Source organism: Pelophylax lessonae (genome assembly GCF_965119305.1).
Source record: "Pelophylax lessonae genome assembly, chromosome: 5".
NCBI classification, from domain to species: Eukaryota; Metazoa; Chordata; class Amphibia; order Anura; family Ranidae; genus Pelophylax; species Pelophylax lessonae.
Genome location: NC_138772.1, coordinates 417313150 through 417332929, shown reverse-complemented (window position 1 = coordinate 417332929; position 19780 = coordinate 417313150). Strand labels below are relative to the sequence as shown.

The window sequence follows — 19780 nt, the reverse complement described above, 5'->3', positions numbered from 1 at the left end:
GTGTTCACTGCACCCCAAAAAGGATGTTGTTCACTGCACCCCAAAAAGGATGTTGTTCACTCCACCCCAAAAAGATTGTGTTCACTGCACCCCACAAAGATTGTGTTCACTGCACCCCAAAAAGATTGTGTTCACTGCACCCCAAAAATGATTTTGTTCACTGCACCCCAAAAAGGATTTTGTTCACTGCACCCCAAAAAGGATGTTGTTCACTCCACCCCAAAAAGATTGTGTTCACTGCACCCCAAAAAGATTGTGTTCACTGCACCCCACAAAGGATTTTGTTCACTGCACCCCAAAAAGATTGTGTTCACTGCACCCCAAAAAGGATGTTGTTCACTGCACCCCAAAAAGGATTTTGTTCACTGCACCCCAAAAAGATTGTGTTCACTGCACCCCACAAAGGATTTTGTTCACTGCACCCCACAAAGATTGTGTTCACTGCACACCAAAAAGGATTGTGTTCACTGCACCCCAAAAAGATTTTGTTCACTGCACCCCAAAAAGATTGTGTTCACTGCAGCCCAAAAAGATTGTGTTCACTGCAGCCCAAAAAGATTGTGTTCACTGCAGCCCAAAAAGATTGTGTTCACTGCAGCCCAAAAAGATTGTGTTCACTGCAGCCCAAAAAGATTGTGTTCACTGCAGCTCACACACAGAAAAATGGATGTGGATCACTGACACCTGCCTATCTCCAATCCCACACCACACAGCAATATCGATTGTAGTTTGTAGAACACAGTTTCCCTAAAATTCAGCAGACTCTGTCCCTAACAGGATTGAGAAGAGATCGTAGATCAGGATTGAGTGCAGATTCACCCCACCCCCCACACAGCAATATCGATTGTAGTTTGTAGAACACAGTTTCCCTAAAATTCAGCAGACTCTGTCCCTAACAGGATTGAGAAGAGATCGTAGATCAGGATTGAGTGCAGATTCACCCCACCCCCCACACAGCAATATCGATTGTAGTTTGTAGAACACAGTTTCCCTAAAATTCAGCAGACTCTGTCCCTAACAGGATTGAGAAGAGATCGTAGATCAGGATTGAGTGCAGATTCACCCCACCCCCCACACAGCAATATCGATTGTAGTTTGTAGAAGACACTGACCCTATATAATTCAGCAGACTCTATCCCTAAAATGCCTACAACTCGCCCTGCCTAAACACTCCGACCTGTCCCTCAATTCTATCCGGACACAAATGGTTTTTTCCTGCCTATCTTTCCCTAATCAGCAGCCAGCACGTTGATGTGTGCTCTCTGTCCCTGAATCTAAGCAGCATAATGACGCCGCTGCGGCTGCCTCGAACTTATAAAGACTTGGTCACATGCTTCAGACGGCCAATCACAGCTACTGAGACATTTGCAGGCATGGCTGGGATGGCTTAAGGCACACCAGTTAAACGATTGTTGATTGGCTGTTGAAAGCCCGCCATGAAAAGAGCGCCAAAGCATGCAAAACCCGGAAATAAAACGACCGAACACGGATTTTTACCCGAACATACAGTAAAGTGTCCGTGTCCGTGTTCGGGTACAAAAAATCCAATTATTCGGTACGAACACGAATAATACAGTCCGTGTTCGCTCAACACTAGTCATAACCTACACAATAGCCCACTATTAAAGATGACCTAAGACTGTTTCAAGCAATTAAATCACTTGTCTGTGTCTTACACTGTCAATTAAAGCGTTTGGCTTGTAGGATTTATAAGTCCAAACTTATTCTTATATAAACACTCCTACCACATGCCTTAAAATGAAGTAATACGTTTTTAAGACACACAAGTCCTTACACATAATAGAAAAGTATACTTATGTATATATATATATATATTATATATCTAATATTATATAAGTATCAAGTTCACACTTCTATATTAATAAAAATACAATGTATTATCGTTAATATACATCTCACATATGATGATGTTTTCTAAAACTTATTTTTAAATAATCCTTTAAAAGAAATATACTGACTATATTGTTCATTGTTATATATACAGATAAGATTACAGGCCAGACTAGCCATCAGTGACTAGTATGGTGTCTCGCTAATTGATTCTTATCTGATGAGATGTAAAAGTCCTCTTATTTATGACCAAAGACTTACAAGGATTTTCTGTAGAACTTAAGACTCTGTAAAGGCATCTTGTAAAAGAACATGAACTTTCTATGAATTCCTAACAAAATGGATTCTGTACTGTTCGAAATCAAATATTTCCATTTTTTTTCTTTTAATTCACCCAATAATCCTGACATGTAAATACACTTCTGGTGTTGCTTCCTCTTTTAAGCTCGCCCGCTGATGTTGCACAGTATCCGCCAATCCCTGAAGATCCCATTTTTGGGGAAACGCTTCGGGTTGGGAGTACGTGTGATGTCATTGGGGCCGGCTTAGATGGATGATACCGTGGCCGGCTTGTTTATACTGCTCGCTTATCTTTGCCTCAATGTAAGTGTATCTCTATAATTTTACAATAAATCGTTTTAAACTGATTTTTGCTATGAGGCTTCTCCCTACTTTATATATATCATCATGAGGAGTGGATTCCATTTGTTTTTCAACACATGGGGACATACTGTTTGTGAATTTACCCTTTACTTTATTCTGATTGTTTTTTTGATTACTGATTGTTTTTTTTACTTTTGAAGGTCACTGCACTTTGCACAGCGTTTTCAGTACTTGCACTTTATTTACATGTATATTTATTAGGTAATATCTATTCCAGGTTGGACAACACGGATGTTCTGCAGTGCATGTTTTTTACATCAATTTATTACTTTTCATATGCGATCATCTTATTGCTTTTTAATATATTGTTTTTTCATATGTCGTCATATTGATGGGATCAAGTCACAGCCACCATTTGTATATTTGCGTGAGCCACATATGTTTTTTTTTTTTTTTTTTGCCTTTTTTACCATATCTGTTTGCACATGCAGTAACACTCAATGCTTCAAATCCATCAGAGAAGATAGTAGTAAGGGACATGGCAAAACTTTAGGCTGGGTTCACAGTGGTACGAATTGGATGTGGGTTTCCACCGCATCCAATTCGCATGTTAGGAGACTGTTTTCACAGCTCCAGGATGGCTGCGGAGCGGTTTGCAGAAGGGTCCTGTGTGTCTTCTGATCCGTTTCAGGTCTGAATTCAGCCAAAAATTCTGACCTGAAACGGTGAACAGGAACACACCGGACCCCCTGCTGCAAGCCGCTCCGCACACAGTGTGAACCCAGTTTTAGGCTTTTTAAGTCCAGAGTTGGCACCCTTGCATACTTTGCCATTGCATGAAAATCTTTAGGCAGAAGATGTCCTCATTTGAGATGTTCCCTTCTGTCCATTTCCAAATACCTCCAGATTTTTTGCTGGTTGGCGCAAGTCCTCCTTGTTTCCTCTACCCTCAGGCTATGCTTTCCTCTACTGAATTGATTGATTCTTCTCTCACTGATGCTAGCCGCTTTAATTTCAGGAAGAGATTCTGCAACTTTTTGTTCATCCAGGGCCACTTATAAGGGTAGTCCTATTTCCAAATCACTCCCCTGGAAAGTATTCTTTCTGAAATGCAACTGGTGGGCACTGGGACATCAACATGCTATTTTGCTTTAGCCATAAGGCTTTCCAGTGACAGATGTTTGTTTCCATTTATGCAGATGCTTCACAGACCTCATCCTTTTTCAAAGCATTACACTTTTTCATCCGCAACCTTTCCATGGAGGAAATCAAAGCGGCACAAGCGTGCTTCACAATAGGCTCCAAATCGAACCTGTTCAGCCCACATGAAATGGAACAGTACAACTATAGCAAGTGCACAATTGTAGTACGTATTATGGAGTTTGTAACCATGATCTTGGAGAACTGCCATCAGGACTTCTGGAAGGTAAACCTTAAGATTTTAATGTGAAAATGTCTTCCAAGATGTTTAGAAAGAATTTGACTTAAAGTGAACTGGTTGACCATTTTGGATCTTTTTAAGCATTGCCCAACATCAAGCACAAGGAGCCTGCTATTATCTCTGTTATCCTGAAAAGCATCTTGTGTAACCTGTGATTCTGGTTTCAATTTGTAATTATGCACTTGACTTCCCTGATTTTGGGGCCAAGTTCCAGACCCAAAGCTTAAAGAGTAACTCCACTTAAATGGGAAAAAAATATTAATCTAGCATATACGATTGACACAAGTCATATTGTAATAATTTCATTTTTGGTAAGATACTCCCAATAGGATGCAGACCCCACAAATTTCCTCATTAGAGCCCTGATTCTGCAGCAGCTGGTTTATAATTATGAAACCACTCCCATTAGACTCAGCACATGAGTACAAAGGAACAAACAGTGATTTGTTCAGAATAACAAAAGGTAGGAATCTGCAACAAAGTTGGATAAAATCTTTGCAATGTACAGAGATCACCCAAAGGGGAATATTTTTTCTCAACAAAAGTGGAGTACCTCTAATCTGCTGACATCTTTTCAATGAGAATGCGGTTATTGGCATTAAAGTGCACTATCACTGGACAGGTGGATGACAGGTCGACAAGTCTTCGCTTTGGGGATGGGTCATGGTTTAACCCCAAAGTCATTAAAAAGTTCTAATTTAATTAGCAAAACTTGAAAAAAAAAAAAAAGATCAGAAGTGTGAAGGAAATCGGAGGAGGCCCCTGCCTTTTTCCCACTTGGAGTAAAAGGCAGGAAAAAAGGTGGATTTTAAGGTGCCTAATGTTTCGGTATCTTATTTATACTGAATCTATAATCCACAAATATAAAACCATGTATAATTTATTGATACATCAAATGTCAAAATCATACTATAGATGATCAGTTTAACAGTAACATAATTCACAACACATATAATGCACCTGACTTGGCGGGATCAAATGGATACGATGTAGGTAATTCTGGATCAACACGTTTTGCCCAGTTCAGGAGCTTCTTCAGGATCCAAGTATGAAGAATTACCAGCACTACATAAGTACAGAAAACAAACACTAGAACATAATATTTACAATGTATAACAGTGCAGAAAAATAATAATACATGATAGTCATACTAAATTCATATAGAGATAACAAACACAAAATGGGGGGTATAATGCAAAAAAAAGAAAAAGGGGGGGGGGGTTGAAGAGAAAATTCTGGGGATTGTGAGGGAAACCCACCTTGGACACATGTGACTGGGGGAGCGGAAACAGGGGAGGTGCAGAGTGTATATAGCTCACAAAAGTGACAAAAATAAAGTAGTATATCAGTCATGATTTTATACATTGTAAGGCAATGAGGATAACACTGATAGTCTGATAGATCAAAATTTAGTCACCACCAGCGACCATACTTTACATTGGGTCCATAAGGATTTAAAAAGAAAATCTGTGACGGGCCAGGAAATAGCCTGTATCTAGACATAAACAAGATAGGAAGTGAAGGTTGAATAAAATGTATAACGAAACAAAATACCATCACCTAACAATTAAAATTATGTATACGGACTCCCAGAGAAGATAGGAGACGAGAAAGAGATTCTTCCCTCTCCTTTCCGTTTATTGAAGAGTGATATTTCAATACTTAATTGTATGGAAAGTCCTAAATACCCATCCATACAAATTGGTGTTGAAGATAACATCCGCACATGAAAGAGAAAAGGAGGCACAAACACCTAGTGCATTACATGTGAACACCTTTTAAAACGTTTTATTAAAATGCAAGAAGAATCCACCACATGTGGAATGGAACATGTCCCTTTGTTAGGACCGCAAATGCGTTCACGGATTAATGCACTAGGTGTTTGGGTCTCTTTTTCTCTTTCGTGTGCCTATGTTTGGAGTTCCCTACCTGAGGAGAGCGGCACACCTGTCATCCCCATCCGAGTGAGCTCTTGGGTGAATTGGTTGTTAAGATAACATCCATTTGTGTATAAGCTGAAAATTTCCCCCTTCTTAACAAGAGGAGATCAGGAGTGCCAATCCTCATGTGTCTAAAAAGTAGTAAAATAAAATTACACTCAATACCCTCCTAATATCATAAAAGGAGGAAAAGACAAAGACCCAGCCTCAAAGAGTCAAATGGACTGTATCAACAGAAGTCCAATGTTAACATATAGTAGGTATTCTGACCTGTAACCACATATATCTGGATCCTCCAAGCAGTACCACCAGCTCACAGTTACTTCGGCCCCTTCCGTCAGCTGGGAACGGGAATGGCGCGCTTTATAAACAAGTGAATACATCCATCATTGAAGCTAGACACCGTCCAGTGTCTCACACTCTCCACGCTGTGCTCCAAATGTCGGAGGAGCGGCCTGGAGACACAACGTTCTCCCCGGAAGAGGTGTCAAGTGCAATCTGTGACTTGAATGCGCTAAATTAGTAAAATAGTAAAATTCACCTTCGCCATCCAGTATAAAGTATAAGAACGCTGAACATCCATAAACGGTAGCACACATGCATTTAGAACTGGGAAAACCGTCATCAGCGTCCATGGATGACCCACATAACCCCCAGATATAATAGAAAAAAAAAAAGCGGAGATCGCATCATGCCCCCCTTTTGTGTTTATCTCGATTTGAATTTTTGTATGACTATCATGTATTATTATTTTTCTGCACTGTTGGTATACCATGTTTTTGTGGATTACACATTCAAGAATATTAATCTGAACGAAGTATAACGAGTTATTTTTAATCTGTTAATTTCTTTTTAACAGCATATACCAATCATAGTGAATACAGACTAAAAATTGAGACTATATAGTTATATTTATTCACAAGACCTGTATTCACAATAAATCGTTAGGTTTGGGGTGACACGAAAAATATACCTGCACATAAAATACAAACTTAACGATCAATGCGAATGGGATATATGTTCTAAATATCAGAAAAAAATTGTCTGCGAATTACGCAGTCAACAGTCACCCCACTGCAGTTGGAGTGAGAATAGGCTATGCAAAACGGGAGACTAATTCGCTAATATTGCGCTTAACCGTTAATAATAAAATTGTAGAAAAACAAAAATTAATTTTTAGAGAAAAAGCTACTATGGTTAATACAACTGGGAAGGTAATCTATCTACCCTGAGCATATGATTTAAAACATATAAGGAAACAAAAATCAAATAATCAACATTGCATAGTTACCACTTCAAAATGGCTGCTGGCCCAAAAATGTCGTTACCAGAGTCCTAATATGGCTGCCTTTCCCAAAATGGTGGCTGGTTAGGGAGGAGTTTGCGTCTGGCATCCTTACAGTTTTCCAAAGTTTCAGGCATCAAATGAGGGGTGGAGCAAGATGGAGTATGTATGAGTGACTGTGTGTGTGTTGTGTGTGTCCTGATCTCACCTCTAGGTTCCTTTTTATTTTGTATGGAATAAAAGGGCTGTAAAAAGTACAATAAGCCGATCCCAGAAGGAATAACTTCTTCCCATTGGTTGGGATAACTTAACCATTAACTGATTGAGTCATTAGGCAACACCTCCCCTAGTCACCATGTATGTTGGATAGTAAAAATATGTGATCATTTTTTCATTTATAGTAATAATAGAAATTGAGAATCTGTCCAGATTGCCATGGTCCAGGCATGACCATCTGATATCTTTGTAATATCTCTTAACAGGTTCAGTTCTGGTAACGCCGTTGAATAAGTATGCATATTAAAACTATATATATCTTAATTAAGACTAAATGATTTCCAATTGATATATACTATCCTGGGATAATAATTGTTAGACACAGGTCATATATTCAATCAAATGATTATCTACTAGAGTCATTATGTTAGTAAACAATATAATCATAACATGTTTTTCTCTATCGCTCATTGACAGACGTAGTCCTCGGTGATACAGCACCTTCGGGTTATGTTGCCTCCACAGGAGCAGGACTAGACAGGAAATAAAAAATGCTCTGTCCACACCCCAGGGGCAGTCCCCGAGGGTATATCCTCTCTCTCTCCGCCACAGCAAATCGTTTTTTTTCTGTCTAGTCAGGAGTAAGGACCTAGATACCTTGCTGGGATCTTCGGTCCTGGCAAGATTTTTTTTCTTAAAAAGATTTTTTAGACAGCTTTTTTCTCCAGTGTTCCTGTGAGATCTTCAAGCAAAAAAGCTGAACTGGGCGACGGGCTGGATGTTGAGATCCGGTGGTCACCCCAGTTCAGCCTACGAGCGCGTGCAGGCCATAGCTCCGCGCTGGGTCGGCCGCGACATAGTCCCACTGGGGGACTGACCCCGCGAGTTAAACGTCTCGCTGAAACGCCAAGGACCATGAGTCACGGCGTCCGTATTGGTCGACAGCCCTCCCGCCCCGGTGGAGAGGGGTACTGTCAGGAGTTGGTGCCCGCCTGGTTTCGGTATGGTGAGTAGTATGTTCCCCCTTTTCCCCTGACGGGTCTTGTGGTGAACGCGGGCCCCTCTCTGTATGGTAAGATAGAGTCCCCCTCTATCCTATAACATGGCACAGATCCCCCTACTTTGAGTGTGATTTTATGTGCAAAAAGCCAGGAGGCTTGGTTTGGGAGCTAACAATCTAATTGTATACATGTTAAAAAGATTGTAATCAGTGGCAGTCTGGGAATCTTACTATGATAATAATAAAGTACCTACCAGTCAGAAGCCACGGACATGTAGACTGCCCTCCTAGTCAAATCTCCAGCTATAGCAGGCCTTCTGAACGGCCATGCGGTCCGCCAGGGCCGGTACCGCCAACCACGCCAAATCCCCATGCAGAGAAGGTGTTGTGTGCTCTGCAGCACACCGCTATTCGGTACAGGTCGCCGCCATTTTTTTTGCTGGATCGCACGAGCCGCCATTTTGGCGTAGCCTCGTGTCTCCAGCATGGGGGCGGCCATGTTTGAGGTGATCCAAACACCTCTTGGAGCTAGGGGAGGCGCCGGAAGGCGTGCAGAGGGGCGGAGCCGCCTCCTTTCTTCCTGGGCAGCCAGCCAAAAGACTTCCTGTTTGTGAAGACAGCGCTGTAACCTGTTGCAGTTAAACTCTGAGCATCAAGTGGTGAGCCTGGGGGTCTATCTCTCTCTCTCTCGATCGATAGGGATCCCTAGCAGGTAACACTAAGGGGCTTTTGTGGCGCTGGGGGTCTGAAAAAAAAAAAAAAAAAAAGTTTTTTATTTAATTGAATTGTATTATCCGGGAAGTTACTGGAATAATCATGGACCCTGCCACACAAATTCCCCCACCTGTTTCCCTCGAGGGGGCCACGGGACCCGCCGGTGCACAGAGTATGGATGCATTTACAGCAGTTTTGGAGTCTTTGGTGGCTCGGGTGGAGGCAGCCTGTCAGGGACGGGGGTCAAGGAAGCGACCCCCCGCCTACCCCTATATTATCTGACACCTCTGACTCAGATTCAGAGATGGTAACTGCAGCTGCAGGTCCCTCTGCAAGGGCTGTTACCTCAGGTAAAGCTCCCTCAGACAGTGAGGAGGACGTTCCTTCTCCCGCTATAATTCAGGAAGAAGCATTGGTGGACGCACTAGTTGTGGCAGTGCGGGAAACCTTAAGACTTGAGGTTTTACCGGCAGAGGCAACTGAAACAGAGATTCCCTTTGGTACTAACAAGCCCATCAAAACGGTGAAGGTTTTTCCTGTACCCAAGTGTTTTGGTAATAAAATTAAAGGAGAATGGGAGCATTCTAAGCGTACCTTTACGATTTCCAAGCGTATTGCTAGACGCTATCCATTTGAGGAATCCTTCATTAAGAAATGGACGGTATCACCAGTAGTGGATCCACCTATTTCCAGGCTGAATAAAGCCACGGTTATCCCAGTGGAGGACACTTCGTCCTTTAAGGATCCGGTGGATCGGAAGATGGAAGCAGAGACCGCACTATCTTCTCTCTGATAGGGTCAGCATTTAGACCAGTAATTGTTATTGGTCTAGTTTCCCAGACACTTACGGAATGGGCGAGATTGGTACGCCAAGACCTTAGGGGAAAAGATATTCCCCAGGAAACATCTGATTTGATGGAACAGATTATACAAGGGCTACAGTTTATCTGTGACGCAGCCTTGGACACTACTCCCCTATTAGGGCATGCATCTAAGTCAGCGGTAATCCTCAGACGTGTGCTGTGGTTAAAATGCTGGTCAGCTGACCTAGGTTCCAAAAAGACCTTGACGAATCTCCCCTTTCAGGGGAATCGTCTATTTGGGGCCACCCTAGATGAAATTATTAAGGATGCCACTGGGGGCAAGAGCACTTTTTTGCCACAGGCTGCTAAAGCTAAGGGACCTCGCAACAAGCGAGGACCTTTCTTTACCGCCCATAAAGGGTACGTACGCCCGGCTGGAACAAGCGGGAAAGGCAAGACTCCTCCAGGAGGGTTCAAGAAAGGCTGGTCGGACAAACAGAGGACCGACTCAGCCAAACCCGAAGCAAAGGATTACACAGCCTGAAGGTGCGCCCCCACCCGGGTTGAGGGTGGGGGGACATTTTCACCGGTATTCAGGATATTAGATCGAGCATCGACTACCACTACCGGTGCGATCCTTCCCTTCCAACATTTAAGTACTACAGGGAGCGGTAGTCACCGTTCCCTGAATAGATGACCAAGAAGCCTCTAGCCGGGTGACTTCGGTCCCTGAGGTTCAACCAGAAAAGATCACCCTTCCTGATAGGAATCAGGTATCTGATAAATGTGTGGGAACAGAAAACGACCAGACTTTCTCGGATGGTCGGGGCCAGATAGCTCTAGGGACGCCTGGTTCAGATCCAGTCAGCGCCAGTGGTCCTAGAAATTCTAGGCTGGCCTCGTCAAGCCGGCCTGGCCGACTTGGACATGCTAGTCGCAGACGTTCCGTGGGAACTTCGTCTCAGGGAATGTCTGTGGTCTCAAGGACCAATTTACCATTGTGCTTTACAGTCGCTGGTTTTAATGGCCTGGCCATTGAGACCCAAGTACTGAAGGACAGAGGGTTGTCAGCTTCAGTCATTCCTACCCTTATTAAAGCAAGGAAAGCGACTTCCAGCAAGGTCTATTATCACACATGGAAGACTTATATTGCGTGGTGCGAATCTTTAGGATTTCCTCCACGTACCTATTCGGTGACTCGAATATTGGCTTTTTTTGCAAAAAGGGGTTGAGCAGAAACTAGCCTTGAGCACCATCAAGGGTCAAGTTTCAGCATTAGCAATCTTCTTTCAGAAACCTTTAGCTACCAAGTCCTTGGTGCGGAATTTCATCCAGGGGGTGCGGCACCTGGCTCCACCAGTCCGCGCGCCCTTACCGCCCTGGGATCTTCAGTTTTGTCGGTTCTACAGAAACCTCCCTTTGAAAACATCAGGGAGATTCCCTTGCTTACTTTATCCCAGAAGGTAGCCTTCTTGGTGGCTATCACTTCTGCTCGCAGGGTGTCAGAACTGGCTGCATTATCATGCCAGTCCCCATACCTAGTGATTCATAGGGATAAGGTAGTACTTCATCCTAAGCCATCCTTTCTTCCTAAGGTGGTTTCAGATTTTCATCTGAATGAAGATATTGTACTACCTTCCTTGTGTCCTCAGCCCAATCATCATCGGGAACATGCGTTGCATTCCTTGGATGTGGTTCGGGCAATCAGGGTATACCTGAAAGCTACGGAATCATTCCGGATGGATTCACTTTTTGTGATCACGGATGGCCCCAGAAAGGGGTTGCCTGCATCTGCCGCGACCATTGCCAAATGGATTAGACAGACGGTGGTACAGGCTTATTCTATTAAGGGTCAGAGTCCTCCGTTCCCTGTTAGGGCGCACTCCACTCGAGCGCTCAGTACTTCCTGGGCCTTTCGCCATCAGGCGTCAGTGGTCCAGGTATGTAAGGCGGCCACCTGGTCGTCGGTACATACCTTTACAAAATTCTATAAAATTGATGTGATGGCATCGGTGGATGCCTCATTTGGCCGCAAGGTTTTGCAGGCCGCAATTTGAGGAGACCGGTGGTCTACCTCGAGGGTTTTTTTCTGTTTGAAAAATGTATTCTTGTTGAGTCTCATCATTAAGGATGAGCATTGTAAACTTCTAGTTGGCACCGGTTGGGCCTTCTAGATTGGGATTTGATTTCCATTTTCCCACCCCTCATTTGTGATACTGCTCTGGGACTTCCCGAAGGTGCTGTATCACCGAGGACTACGTCTGTCAATGAGCGATAGAGAAAAATGGATTTTTGTAAAATCTTACCGTAAAATCCTTTTCTCTTAGCTCATTGACAGACGTAGTCCCCGCCCCTCTGTTTTTTTGGGTTGGGTTAAATTCTCTAAAGACTGCTTTTGTGACATAACTGATTTGCTGTGGCGGAGAGAGAGAGGATATACCCTCGGGGACTGCCCCTGGGGTGTGGCCAGAGCATTTTTTATTTCCTGTCTAGTCCTGCTCCTGTGGAGGCAACATAACCCGAAGGTGCTGTATCACCGAGGACTACGTCTGTCAATGAGCTAAGAGAAAAGGATTTTACGGTAAGATTTTACAAAAATCCATTTTTTGGGGAACTATAGTATGAAGTCTAAGTGAACATCAACTATTATGTATCTGATCTGATCCAATAGAACTTCCATGGAGGATTGTCCGTATGATCATCATTTCTTCATCCCCTTTTGGCGTATGAATGGAATAAGGAGATTGTAGAGGTTTAATAAATATATCAAATTCATTTGACGATGCAGCTTTAATAAACTCAGGTTAATGAATGAAATGTTCTGTCTTTTTCATGGTCCTTTTTGTTATTTATCTTTCCATAGTTGAACAGTAATCTATTTGCTAGGTAGTCGATGACACAGCTGCTCTCCTGAAACTGGTTTAGATTCTGCCATTGTGTGGAAACACTTCATGGCCAAAACACGATGTTTATGACCTCCCCTAATACTGCTCTTTTCATGACCAGACGATATAGGTGTTATCTTAAAGAGGTTGTAAACTCGTTAAAAAAATTTTTTTTTCTTTTACAACCTGCAAGAGAAAGACATAATGAGCTAGTATGCATTGCATACTAGCTCATTATGAAATACTTACCTTAGAACGAGCCCCCGCCGTGCCGCTCTCTTACCTGTATGACGAGCGACATGTTCAGTCGCCCGTCTTCCGGGATCGTGGCATCCGGCCATCGGATTGGCCGGAGCCGCGGTGACGTCACTCCTGCGCACGCGCGCAGGAGCCGACGGTCACGGCACGGGGCTCTGAAGGAACGGCACGATCAGCCGTTCCTTCAGAGCGCATGCGCCAGTGACGTCACTGGCTGCATTAAAGGTAAATATCTCCTAAACCGTACATGTTTAGGAGATATTTACAGTACCTATAGGTAAGCCTTATCATAGGCTTACCTATAGGTACAACTTCCTGAGGAGGGTTTACTTCCTCTTTAAGAAATTGTCAATAGTGGCTCTACACTGTTCAACAATAAAAAATGGATACTTGAACACCAAGAGTTCCTGACTGAACTTGTAGTGAGGTCACAAATTTAACTTTGGCACTTGAGGCCTATTGCAGTTCATAATTCCCTACATGTAATATGAAAATTATGTCCATTTCATATCATACGCCTGACAATGTAAATATTATTTTATAGTGTTTATGTACTTATGTAGTGCTGGTAATTCTTCATTCTTGGATCCTGAAGAAGCCCCTGAACAGGGCGAAATGCGTTGATCCAGAATTACCTACATCGTATCCATTTGAGCCCACCAAGTCGGGTGCATTATATGTGTAGTGAATTATGTTACTGTTACACTGATCATCTATAGTATGATTTTAAAATTTGGTGTATCAATATATTAGTTCATGTTTTTATATTTGTGGATTATATATTCAGTATAAATAAGGTACCAAAATATTAGCCACCTTAAAATCCCCCCCCTTTTTCCTGCCTTTTTCTCCCAAGTGTTAAAAAGGCGGGGGCTTCCTCCTTTCAGTTTTATTTGGGGATAGTGCTGTGTTTTTTTTCTTAATTGTTGCTTCCTCTATACACAATCTCTCCCTACCTATTCATGTGAACAAAATAGGCTTTTCTGCTTTCAACAGTGGAAGTTTGTTGTAATTATTTATATTTAACCTTATTTGTTTAATACAAAGTAAAAAAGCAATTGTATTGTGTATTTTTCTCTTGCAATATAGATGCTTGAAGAGGAGCTGCTAAATAATTACATGTGGGAATTAACTGCTGTCACTGTATGCAATCCGTGTAGTATTGGGTTCAACACAGCAGACGTTCAAGTGATGAAGAATCTGCCAGATGTTTGCATACACTTATTAAAAGCATTGGTGAAGTCACCATATAGAAGACCCCTGGAGATGGCATTGCAAAATAAAATTACACTGCAATGGTATAGTTGAGGCTTGCTTTACTTTCTCAATATTGCATGGCTATTTCTTTAAATATATTTTTAAATTGCTAGAAAAGGAAAGGTTAGGCGCTGGTAGCACTGAAGTGATCTGATGTTTGAAACCATAGTTTTGATGGGTGTGCAGCTAAACTTTTATTTAGTGCTGACTGAATCTGCATCACTATTCTTCTTTGCTATAATCACAGCAGTTGGTATTTCATATTGCCCAGATGTTTTCTTCCTGTGGTGTTGGGATTATTTTACTTGCTGTGTAATGCACCATTGTACGTCATCCTTTCAAAACATATATTTGCATGCTTTTGAATAATACAAATAAAATAAATATAAATCTGCTATTTTTAAATATAAACAAGCTATTTTTGTCATTATGGGTAGCATTGAAGACCTGTGCACTGTAGATTTGTATGATCCAAATGCCAAACATGACCGCGTCAAATTGGATGCCACTCTTTCTGCTTGCAAGCAGCTTCAGAAGGCAGAGCTACTGAATTCCACCTTGGAGACACAGGTGGGAAGCAGATTTATTTTATGTTTTACAAATGTGCACAATGTAGAATCTAAACTGCTGTTAAGACCATATTAATGTGATGTTTGATGTTGAAAAGCTACTGCATTTTCTTTTATTTGCCCCCACATAAAAGTTTACTTTTGAGAATTTAAAACACATGCATGCAGATATTATATCAGACATCAATTGATTGCAGTGTATGAAAAGATGCCAAAGGGCTACTTCATGTGTTCCATGGCAAGTGCTACTTCATCAGAAGCTCTTGCTAAAATGGCATACTTGCCACGGAATGCGCACAGGTAACAATCAAACAATGTGTTCCCCTGCTAATTATTTTACTATTGTGCAATTCTCTATGCTAGAATAGTATTCATCTCTTGTGATAATACTTATATTTTAAAAGTACTGTTTCTTTACCAATATAGATACTGTCACTCTTTTCGCGACTGCTGTTACATTGTGTGCTGTTATGTGTACAATGTTGACCACAGAACCCAGGTCTTAGCCACACTTGTTGATAGTTTTCGCCGAATGGTGTTTTATTGCTATCATCATTAGGTAATTTAATGGGTTAGTGGTTCAACACTTGTGTATGGTATGTATGTGTATGCTATTTTTCTAAACAATAATAAAACCGTTTTGATGATGTTACTCAGCACTGCAGTTGTTAGTGGGGTATATGTTCTTCGGTGGAACACACCAATAATGATGAAGAGTGGTGCCATGTTAACACATGTACTGTTTATCTGTGATTGATATTGTCTGTCCTCATAAGCGTGCAACATTCTGCCTCATCTTTCATAATTTCTTCCACTTTACATAATCTTGAAACCTCAGCAGATTAGAAAGAATTTTTAATTTTATGGATAGTCTGTAGACCTGCAAATAGTTTTTCCTTGGAACTGGCTGAATTGTGCCTAAATATCCAACTGCCCTCTAAAGTCTATTTCACTGTTTTGTTCTGTTCATACCCTAATCCAGGGGTGTCAAACTAAATTTCATCTCGGGCAGCATCAGCATTATGGTTGCCGGTTTATTTGTAAGACTATATAAATGTATCTACTCTTCATCATATTAAATAATTGCCTCTGCATTTGATTATTACTGGTTTTAGTAATAAGTTAAGACTTTAGCTGTGAAGGGCAGAGACAGACCGGAGACCACTCACACTCCTGTAGCAGATGTTGCAAGTCTGAAAAGGAGGGTCACACACTGCTGGTATCATCCACAAGAAACTTTTTGGGAGGCTGCTCACGTAGACCATGGTTCTGCCATTGTGTTCTGTTTGGGCAGTTTCCAATACATTTTCTTGTGGATGATACCAGCGACGTGCGACCCTCCTTTTCAGCTGCCATAGAATTGCATTATTCTCATAATAATTCTAAACAGATGTCCAGAGCACCCCCCTTACATCAGATGTCAAGAGCTCCCCCCCCCCACCATCAGAAGTCAAGAGTCCTCCACCTCCCTTATATCCCAGTACACTCCCCTTACCTTGTGCTGCTTCCGGGAAGAAGCTGGAAATGGAGCTGGGAGCCAGAAAGAGCAGGATCTGGAGGAGGGCTGGAGTCACCTGCCGTAGTCCTCGGAATGCTGAGGTAATGGAAGGTGGAGACAAGGGGCTTGCAGGATCTGGCAGAGGCGTTCTGTCCTCCGTTCTGCTGCTGATTGCTAAGACAAGGTGGAGGCACAGACAATGGAGAGTTTGGCAGCTTCACGAGGGCCACATAAAATGGACTGGAGGGCCAGACTTGACCCGTGGGCCTTGTATTTGACACATGTGCCCTAATCCCTGTGAGTCATATGGTTCTTTATGATGATTTACCTATATAATGCTGGTTTTATTGCTGAGATTCTGATTTCTAGATCTGCTTGCAATTGGCTGGAGGCAGGTATACTGTATGAATACACCAGCTTTGTAAACTGTTCCCCAATTTCAGAGGCACTGTATCAGTTGTCAGCTCTCTGAAAATAACTTCTGTTTTTGGAATTCAGTAAATCGATTAAATGTGCAAGGTGGTTGCACCTTGCTTTCACGGTTTTCATACGTACAGTTTTTATTGTCATTTAATATTCTTTCTAGGCTACAAAGCTCTGCATTTCTGTTGGATCCAAACTTCTGTCGATTGTGTATAAAGGTATTGCTCCTGGTGATGAGAGAAAGTCCCTTCCATCCCTTGATATCAGCAGTAAACATCTTGCTGAGGGCATTCTACAACTCGCTTTTAGTTTCAGTGGACAGGTAATTCTGCAAAAGACTTTAAATATAGAATATTGTACCTTCAGGTTGGATTGTTCAAATTTAGAATAATCCATTTGCTACTGATGCTCACAGATTACACATATTGAAACCTAACTAATAAAAAGTATGTCAATCACATACCAATATAAATAAATATTCTACCTGTGCTTTAGGTATCAAAAAATACCTTTGATAGAAGTAGGTAGCACAGTTTTGTAACAAATGACAATGAATAAAAATCTCTATGCTAACGATACCCAAATCTATTTATTCACCCCTCAGCTCACTGCCTCAGTCTCTTCACATATCACTAATTTACTAGCTAATATATCAGTCTGGATGTCACACCACTTTCTCAAACTAAATCTATCCAAATTCAAACTTATAATTTTTCCTCCACCACATGCCCCTTCCCCTGATCTCTTTGTCAAAACCGATGGCACAACTATCAGCCCATCCCCGCATGCTGAGGTTCCTAGGTGTAGTCCTGGACTCTGAACCCTCCTTCAAGCCCCACATCCAATCACTGTCCAAATCTTGCCGCCTCAACCTCCACAAATTACATATCTGTTATGTTATATATATATATATATATATATATGTGTAACGGCTAAAATAAATGGTCTACTTGTCAATTAAAGTTAGAAAACTGCACAGTATTTTTTACACCTTTTGTTGTGAATCATATAGAGGATCTTTATGCTGTCTCTTGTGATTTTGGAACTTTTGTTTTATTTTTTAAAAAAATGAATTGTAGATAGTATTTAAAATAATAACAAGACAAAGGAGTAGTAAAGTAATACCTTTCCCTCTCTATAAACAATACATCTTGCCCTTTCAGAGTGAAGAACTTGTAAGCCTGCTACTGAACACATTGGTGCTGTCAGTTCCTTTATCAGGAAGTTCACAAAGAAGTTTCATTAACTTTTCTCATGGAGAATATTTCTACAGTTTGTTTTCTGAAACCATCAACACTGAGCTTTTGAAAAATCTGGACACTGTAGTGGCGCATGTGCTGAAATCATCTACAGAAAACCCTAAGATGGTAGTATGATCCAATTCTGTTATTTTTTACAAATCATCCATTACTTCCACCTTATATCTATAACCAAGGGCTAGTATTATTAGTATCATATCAAATATGGGCCACATTGTTCACATATTTGGCCCTTCTCCTTTTTCAACATTTTAGAGCTAAGTAGGTCTGAGACAGGAAAAATGGGCTCATATTTTAACACAAGTTTGCACTTTGACACACACCTATGTACTGCAGTAATGTGCATTATAGCAGCACATTTTATCACACTATATACACTCACCAGACACTTTATTAGGTACAACTAGCTAGTTTTGCCTTCAAACTGCCTTAATTCTTCATGGCATAAATTAATCAAGGTGTTGAAAACATTCCTCAGAGATTTTGGCCCATATTGACATAATAACATCACAAAGTTGCTGCAGATTTGTCAGCTGCAAGTCTATGATGTGAATCTCCTGTCCCAAAGGTGCTCTGTTGGTTTGAGGTCTGGCACCAACTACCACATAACGTTCAAAGTCACTTAAATCACCTCTCTTCTCCATTCTGATGCTCATTTTCAACTTCAGCAAGTCATCTTCACCGCGTCTAGATGCCTAAATGCATTGAGTGCTGCCATGTGATTGATTAGCAACTTGTGTTACCAAGCAATTGAACAGGTGTACCTAATAAAGTGGCCGGTGAGTGTATGTGTGCGTTGGAGAGCCGTTCATTTTGAATTGCACACCAACGGCATAAGGCAACAAATTTGTTCTGCTGTGCATTGCAATCTATGGTAATTCACTAACATGCATTGCATTCTGAGAGAGAGTCAGGTCCAGTTTTTGGTGTGCTGCGGTGGGTTGATCTTAATGCAGTGCACAACAACACAGGTGTGAAAAGACCAGAAAGATAAATGTCACTGTAGTTTTAAGTAGGAGTGTGGTGGCATTCTGATTTGACTGGCTGCATTCTCTTCTGAAGTTACAGGCAGCCTAGTGGGTCCCCTCCTTGGGTCTGTACATTTTTTCATTGTGGTCCAGGGTCTCACGTAGCACTGCCATTTTTCCGTGCTCTGTGTGATTCCCGGTTCGACGGTCATATCTCTGTAGTTCAGTGGCCATGTTTTTGGTTTCCCCATGGACTTGCATTGGTGGCCATTTTCCTGTAGTCAGAGACGGTGCTGAGGCTGTTGGGGCCTCTAGTGTTAGGTCAGCACATCCTCTTTCTCTTTCCAGCAGTATGGCAGATCGTTTTGGCGCTTTTAGGTCGGGTTGTGAGTCACTATCCTTCCTTGCTGTATTCAGCACCGTGAGTGCGCTGCTTCTTGTAGTACCACAGCGGTGCGCAGGGGGGAGGGGCCTCCCATTTAAAAAAAAAATGTTTTTCTTTGCTGAGCAGCACGGTTCTGCTTAACCCTTTGGGGTCATGAAGCCTGTGGAGCTCGTTTTACCCACCCGATCCACTCCTGGAAGCTGTGAGATCCTCTGGGTCTCAGTCTGCCCTGGCACCATGTCGACAGCCCTGCAGTCACTAGTAGCTAAAGTAGATATGGCTCTGCAAAGACACCTGACAAGAAGCTCCCCCCACCCCCACCTGTATCCTCTGCTTCCTCTGATTCTGAGGTGGATTTGGCCACTGCGGACGAGAGTCAGCCCACTGGGTCTGCGCCCATGCACGCTGAGTGCTCTAATAGTGGG

At 42.0% G+C, this 19780-nt stretch overlaps 1 protein-coding gene across 1 annotated transcript in view; it reads left to right on the top strand.

Annotated features, from left to right (window-relative positions):
• PRKDC (protein kinase, DNA-activated, catalytic subunit) overlaps positions 1 to 19780 on the top strand; it is a 1165045-nt gene that overhangs the window by 402531 nt on the left and 742734 nt on the right. Inside the window, exons 32-36 of the mRNA XM_082258689.1 lie at positions 3654 to 3880; positions 14086 to 14294; positions 14691 to 14823; positions 16907 to 17065; positions 17907 to 18110. Coding sequence (XP_082114815.1) covers positions 3654 to 3880; positions 14086 to 14294; positions 14691 to 14823; positions 16907 to 17065; positions 17907 to 18110 — 932 coding nt within the window. The remainder of the gene's footprint in view (positions 1 to 3653; positions 3881 to 14085; positions 14295 to 14690; positions 14824 to 16906; positions 17066 to 17906; positions 18111 to 19780) is intronic.